Source organism: Sylvia atricapilla, chromosome Z (genome assembly GCF_009819655.1).
Source record: "Sylvia atricapilla isolate bSylAtr1 chromosome Z, bSylAtr1.pri, whole genome shotgun sequence".
Classification (NCBI taxonomy): Eukaryota; Metazoa; Chordata; class Aves; order Passeriformes; family Sylviidae; genus Sylvia; species Sylvia atricapilla.
The window spans coordinates 7,589,656-7,596,793 of NC_089174.1; the positions used below are offsets into that span (position 1 = coordinate 7,589,656).

Sequence of the window (7,138 nt, forward strand, 5' to 3'; positions counted from 1 at the left end):
CTTTGCAGATCTACTCCGGCCCCCCAGAAGATACCACAGCCCCCCCGGTGCCCCCACCCAGGGTGGCTGCCCGGCGGCACAAACCCATCACCATCTCCAAGCGTCCCCTGAGGGAAAGACCTGTCTTCTTTGGTGCCTCTGTGGAGGAGAGTGGAGGTCAGTCTGGCTGTTCCCTGATGCCTTACCTGCCTCTCACCCCTCCTGCTTCCTTTAACACCTTTCCAGGAGCAATGGAGGTAACAGCAGCAGGACTGCACTTCCTGGGTCCTGGACATGAGAAGCAGTTCAGAGAGAAAAGAAAGCCAAAAACACTTCATACATTGGTTGCATCATGTAATAAGTCAGACTTCATGGGATTTGGGTTTTTCTGGTATCTGTTGCATTTTCTATTAGCTAAATTAATGCTGGTTCTTGGTGCAGGAAAGGCCCAGAGGAGAGGTTTTGTGGCATCAGAGGCAAAAAAAACTGCATGGAGTGCTGGTGGGATGGTAGCCAGGGAGGGCTGTGCTGCAGGAGGCCCAAAGAGGTCTCAAGCTGGCTCAGCTGCTGGCAATTCCACATCCAGAGCAAGAACTCCAAAGAGCTTTTTCAGGACACAGTGAAGGTATTTTCTAGGCCAAGTTCTACTCTGACATTATGATAAGGGCTTCAGCATTTCTTTACTGTCAGCTGTATTAACAGCAAAAGGCACATCAGCTTAAAATCATGTTTCTGCACCTAATTTGCTCTAATTGGCACTGCAGGCTGTGCCCTGATTCCACAGTCACCAAAGAGATGGGAAGTCTCTTTCTCCATTAGTTTTTAGAGCTCTGATGATGTTTAGGTGTAAAGTGCACTTTGTGACTCTGGCATACCGTGATTGATTCACACTGCTCTTTAAAACCCCCAGACTGCTAATGGAGCTGGGGCTGGTCTTGCATTTCAATGCTTCCCCAACCTGGGAGCAGAAACATTCACCTTGCACCTCCCGAGGCTGCAGGGAGCAGTCAGGTTCATAGCACATGGGTCTGTAGCACAGCAAGAGGGGTGGGACGAGCGACTTTTGGGGAGACAATGAGTGCGGCACACAACTCACCCCACGGCTCGGTGCCCTCTTGTCCCTGCAGCAGAGCGGCTCGGCCAGACCCCCAACGGTGGCGGCGTGGAGGTCCCCAAGCCCCTGCTCCGGAGCCGCCTGCCCGCACCCCGGCCAGGAGGGGACGAGCTGGGGCGTCCCCCCGCTGACAGCCGGCCCCAGCCACGCACTGAGCCCGAGCTGGGGAAGCCAGGGAACAGGCTGCAGGATGGAGGAGCAAAGCCAGCTGGCAGGGCGGCCAACGGCGTGGTGACCAGCCCTGTCCTGAGGACCGCCACGCTGCAGGCCAGGAGACCCGCGCCCCGGCCGGGCGTTGTTGGCAAAGAGGGTGAGTGTCCACCAGGGGCCTGGCCAGAGCCAGGCAGGAGAAGCTTGAGATGCCTGAGTCAGCCCTCCCTGGGTGGGTGCTGGGCTTCTCCCCTTGAGTCCTCTTGATGCAGCTCAGCAGGAGGGGCTGGGATACCAGAACAAGCCTAAGGTGCAGGCATGGGTGAAGTCTGACACTCATTCCTTGTTGACTTGACTCTTAAAGACTTTGAAAGGTAAGAATAGTGAGGTTGGCTGGATCTTGAGGAAGAAAAGCAGCTGAGAAGAGGACAGGTAGTGTCACTGTCCAAGACGAAAGCTCAGCTGCAGGTATCACCAGTCTGTGCTGCTCCTCTCCCTTTCACAAAGCAGCAGTGCACACAGTTTGGTTACGGACACTTGTCATTCCCAGGAAGTTTCAGCTTCACAGTCAGCAACTACATTGAGTTTGTCCTTGCAGGTCCATCTCCAGCCCCTGTTCCCAGTGCCAGGAAGGCTTTTCTGGGGCAGGTAGTGTGGGAACTTCCTTTCCCTGAAATCTGTCCCTCCATCTGGCTATTGGCTGCTCTTAGGGAGAGAGTGTTGAGGCAGAAGGACAGAACTAAACCCACCAACCTGTTCAGTGCTCCTTCATAAATATCTGGCCTCTGCCAGAGCTTCCTGCTCAGTGTTTGTCATCTCCATCTCTGCAGGTGACTGTGACGGTGTCCCTAAGCCACGTTCCCATGGTGATAAGCCCGTGATAACACGTCCCCCTGTGAGACCTCCAGATCCACCGTGCCGGACTCCCATCCCTCCAAAGCTGGAGCAGAGGCCAGATCTGATAGCAGGGACAGCAGAGGAGATGCCCTCATCTGTGTAAGCCAGCAGACTGTGGTAGGGGCATGGTGGTGGTGGGGACATCTGGGGCTCAGTGGCTTGAGCCTGTGGATGTCCCCTTGGCACTGGTGCAAGTGCAGGTTTGACTGTCACTTGGAGAGCTGAGCAGAGGGCATGGCCAGGGAGGGGAGTGGGCCTGCAGTGAAGGGAAACATGAAGCTTTGGAGCTGCTCAAGCACAGCCTCTCAGGGCTGGGCCTTGTCTCATCCCCCTCCCTGCTGTCCCTGAGTCGGTGGAGCTGGGCTTCTCCCTGCCTGCCCCCAGAAAAACCCTCAAATGAGACACTTTCTGGGACAGGACAAGATTCCGCTTGGATCTTTTTAAGGAAACTGGATGGAGTTCAGCTTCATCTCATCCTCAGTTTTCTTTCAGATTTTGAGAGTCAGAAACCCTGCTGGCTTTAGAGGGAATTAACCAAAAGAATACAAAAGGTGCCATGAGAATCAGCTCTGTGCCAGAACTGCCTGGCAGAACTTCTCTTTCTTGAGCTCAAGCAGGAGCACATAAACACTGAAGGAAAGACCATAAAGGGGAAGGATGCACATAGGATTATAGGCAAGAGTACAGAAATAATGCCTGGATGTGGCACTCGGTGCTATGTTTTAGTTGGTGTGGTGGTGTTTGATGAAAGGTTGGACTCCATGATCTTGGAGATCTTTCCCAACCCAAATTCCCAGATGATTCCATGATTCCACGGTTCGATAAGCAGCCCAGCCAAAGCGCTGGCAGGTGATGTGAGGGTGTAGCCATTGCAGAAAGAGCCCAGCTGTGCCTTGGCACAAGAACTGTCAATTGAAGGTGATCTCTGCAGTTCTGCCAATGCTCATTCCCCTGATCTCATTGCAAATGTCATTAGCAAGTTGCCAGGTTGAATCAGATGAGAGACTTCTCCTGTTTACTTTGCAGGGTGGCCTCTAGGACCAAGTTCTTTGAGACCGCTTCCCGAAGAACCGGCAGGTAAGGCTGGCACGGGGAAGGTGGCACGTGGATAGCAGCAGCCCTGCAGTGCAGGGTGCTCCCTCTGAGGCAGAGCCAGTGCAGACAGCCCCAGTCCCAGGCCTGCCTTGTCTCGTACTCATAAACAGCAGATGAGGCACTGCTAAAATGCTGAAACTAAACAAAGAGCACAAAGCGTAAAATGTGAGTCCAGATACAGACTTGATAAGTTACATCTGCCAAATGAGGAACATCCCTGTGGATCTCGGTTACCATGTGTCTGGATCTGCATGGTGTAGTGCCTGTTGTACTCAGGCTTTGTGGGAGGATCAGGTCATAGATGAGGTGATGAGGGCTGGTTAGGTCCCAGCAGTTGCCGAGAGCATTTCTGGTCCAGTGCAGGGGTTGTGCAGACAGGGAGCTAGGAGGTTATGGGGGCACACTGAGGGGCAGCAGGTGCCATTTGTGATAATATTTGTGATAATATTTGCCCAAGTAAGCCTCAGCCTCTTGCTCTGAAAAGCTGCCAACCATTGCCTAAGGGAGAGTAGGTTTGTGTGCAAGTCTGAGAACTGCTGCTGCTGGTACTGAGAGAGAAAACGTTTGTTCAGTTGCAAAATAGACTCCTCCCTGCCCATTATCCAGCCTCAAGGAGCTTGTGGAGCTGAGTTGGAGCTTGCTCCTTGCACTAATTTTTTTCTGTATTCTTCTACTTCTTTTTATTCAGTTCTTCATCACCACAAGGCAGGATCCCAAGTGATGAGAGCTGAGGCTAAAGGTACGTGTTTATGACAACAAATCAAATAGTAGACTGAAAGACATGGAATACAAAGTCAGCATTTCTGGGGTTGTGGGAGTCCATTGGTTCTGCCATTGCTGGTGGATTTGCACGACTGCACAGAACATGGAGCTTGTTTTCTTCTTCCAGGCTTTGTAATGACACCTCAGCCCGTCTGAATCCAGGAGACTTTCTGTGCTTGTGACCCAGGAGTCGGAGCTGAGCCTTGCCAGCCCCAGTGCCCTGGAGAGCAGCTATCTTACCAGACAATGATTTCCAAGCCACAAGTGGCTCAAGAAATTAGGAGACGGAGACCACAATGGAGAGCAGGACCTGCCCACACATCTATGTTGAACTCTTCCCTGCTCTCTCTCCTCTCCTCTCTGCAGACTGTGACAGTGCCCGTGTTGTGCCCACGGAGGTGACAGCAGCTTGGGCAGGGATGGGGGATATGGACTGCCTGCTCACCTGCTCACTTTCAGTAAACTCACTTTGAAAAGGGTGTTGGACAGCACAAGGCCTGAGTCCCTGTGTTTGGATGCAAGGGCAAAACAGCTGCACTCCCCCCTTGCCCTGAGAAGCCCCTTCCTTTGTGTTTGTGTCCCTCACTTGGTGAGTGTCAGTGTGTGGGATAGCCGTGCCTGGTAACACTGTCCATGGTGATGCAGGCTGGGCAGGGACAGGAAAACCACTGTGCTCAGCTCTGTGGGATGTCTCCTCATCTCCTCCTGCACATCCCTGGCCTGGGATACCACGCTGACAGAGGTGGCTTGGCCAGGGGTTTGGCCTGAGCCATGGCCACAGCCTTGCTGGGGGTCAGCTCTCAAGCAGCACCCTCGAGTCAGCAGCCTCCAAGGGTGCAGCTGGGGGAAGAGGGCAGCAGGTGCTCCTCCTCTTCCTCTTCCTCCTCATTGCCTCCTCTTCCATGTGAGCCACACTCCCACCAGATCCACTTCTCACAGGCCCACCAAGAAGTCTCCATCCTGGATGATTGCGGTGGCCAGCACAGAGGTGCTGAGGATCTGAAACTCACTGATTGTGGGTCAAACCCATTGTTTTTGTAAGAACTGCCCAGTTTCTTGTTGTTTATTCCTTTCAGTACAAGATGCCCAGTCTGTCACTCAGCCATGGCCCTGTGAATGATGTCCATTGACCCAGGAGGTGTCCCTGGCCAGGACCTCAGTAGCAGTAGAGGCTTTTCAGTTGCTCCAGCTGCTACCAGGACCCAGCTCCAGGACTGTGCCTGGCAGAGAGCTGCTTCTCCGCTTCCTCCACCTGCCCAAAGATTACTTCCCCCTTTTCAATCATTTTTTTAGGTGCTGAGAGCATTTGCAAAACAGTGGCCAAACATTCCTACAGCTGCTTCCCGTGTGCTCCATCCCTCAAGATTTCTGTGTCCTGCCTGGCGCTTTGCCTTTGTGTGACCTCGTGCCTCTTGTTGCTGAATGGCAGACACTGGCACTCACATGTGTCATGTCCATGGTGCTCTTGGCTTTCTTGGCTTCTGCAGTGCCCCAGCTGCTCCCTCCTTTAGGCCTGGCACGTGAATGTGGCTTTAAAACCAAACCAGCCTTGTGCTGTGGCAGTTGAGGCTGTGCCACATGCACTGGCAGCACTGGGGCTGTGCTGGGCCCTTCCTGCTGCAGCCCCTCACCAGGGGCTCAAGCACAACACACAGTGGTTCTGATCAGGGACCTCTGAACAGGTGGGATGGAGCTGAAGCTGGAGCGAGCTGCTCTGACCAGCCTGGCAGTGGGGCCACCTGCCTGCAGCACATCAGCCCCTGGCCCTGCTGGGGTGTTGGGACTGTGGCTCCCACACAAAAGGCCAGCATTTCCCAACTGTCTTTATTGCTTTGGGCTGCTCTTTGGGGATCCCTGGGGAGCATGTCAGTTTGGGAGGCTCCTTGGGTTCTGCTGATGTGGGTTGCTCTGGAGGTGGCATTCTGCAGCAGTGGCTTGTCACATCCTCCTCCTACTCTTGCCCACTGTCCAGCAGAGATCCCAGAGCCAGGCTCCTTGGGTAGGGAGAATCCAAGGGTGGTTGGGCTTCAGTCTGACTGTGCAAGCAGTGGGGAGAGGCAGCTTCTTGCAGACTATTTCATGGTGTCTTTTTGAAGTTTTTTTTTGTCACTTGTATATCTGTGCTGATTTTTCCTGCACCTCTGGGTGCAGCTGAACACTGGGGACCAGCACTTGGAGTGGTAGGGGATGTTGGTTGTGCTGGCGGGGGGCTGTGGGGCCCAATCCCTGCAGCTGTGAGCACAGTCGCTGCTGCCAGTGGCCCAGAGTGACAGCTGGGAATGCAGGAGTACCCTGTGCAGCATGGCAGCCCCCCAGCGTCAGCCCCAGAACCATTGTAATGTGTATAAGCTTAGGTTACTGCAAGTGTTTATAAAAGTTTTCATGAAGTGAAACAACCATCTCAGTGTGTTTTGTTCCTCTTCTCCCCAGGCCCAAGTGCTGCCCCCACTGCCATCCCCTCTGCAGGCAGACCCTGCTGTGGGGGCCCAGCTCTGTGCCCTGGGGAGCCCACACAGGGCTGTTTCCATGGGATTGGGAGTGCCCTCGGCTCTGCCATAGCCCCACTCTGGGTTTCCAGTCCCCAAAGCTGTTTTTCTGTATGTTTCCGACTGGAGAAGCTTCCCTGTCAAGGCTGAATATTCCTGTACTGCCACAGTGTCTGGACAGCGTCCTGTGCCTTGGGGTCACTGGGACTCTGGTTTTCCTGTGGCCACCAACAGCTTCTTTCCGTCTATCCAGCACTCTTTTCCCCTCCTCACATCTGTTTTCCCCCACCTTCTGACTCTTGACATTGTGCACCAGTGTTTGCTTTTCAGGCCTCTTGCTTTGCTTTAACAGTGATCACTCTCTCAGTAGAGAACAGCTTCTCTCTCCAAAACAGGAATCTTGCAGCCAGCCTCGGAGCCCAGATTTCTGGAGAAGCCTTGAGGGAAGTGACCACTCCAGAGGGTGCCCCAGGGACAGCAGAGCTGCTCCCACATCCGCCAGGGTCCCCATCTGGAGGAGGGGAGCGTTCCCACCCACACCCTGCTCAGGGCTGGTCGCTGTTTTGGGGATCCTCCTGCAATTATTTTGTGCATGCCCGGCCCCCGCCCGCGGGCTCTTGGTGCAACATCCACCAGGTTTGCCAGCTCGGAGAGG

At 54.1% G+C, this 7,138-nt stretch overlaps 1 protein-coding gene across 1 annotated transcript in view; it reads left to right on the forward strand.

Annotated features, from left to right (window-relative positions):
* The window catches only part of OPHN1 (oligophrenin 1), a 51,046-nt gene extending 44,130 nt beyond the window's left edge, over positions 1-6,916 (forward strand). Inside the window, exons 19-24 of the mRNA XM_066338744.1 lie at positions 9-156; positions 1,107-1,403; positions 2,074-2,239; positions 3,167-3,217; positions 3,924-3,974; positions 4,125-6,916. Coding sequence (XP_066194841.1) covers positions 9-156; positions 1,107-1,403; positions 2,074-2,239; positions 3,167-3,217; positions 3,924-3,966 — 705 coding nt within the window. The 3' untranslated portion in view covers positions 3,967-3,974; positions 4,125-6,916. The remainder of the gene's footprint in view (positions 1-8; positions 157-1,106; positions 1,404-2,073; positions 2,240-3,166; positions 3,218-3,923; positions 3,975-4,124) is intronic.
* Positions 6,917-7,138: the final 222 nt, after the last annotated feature.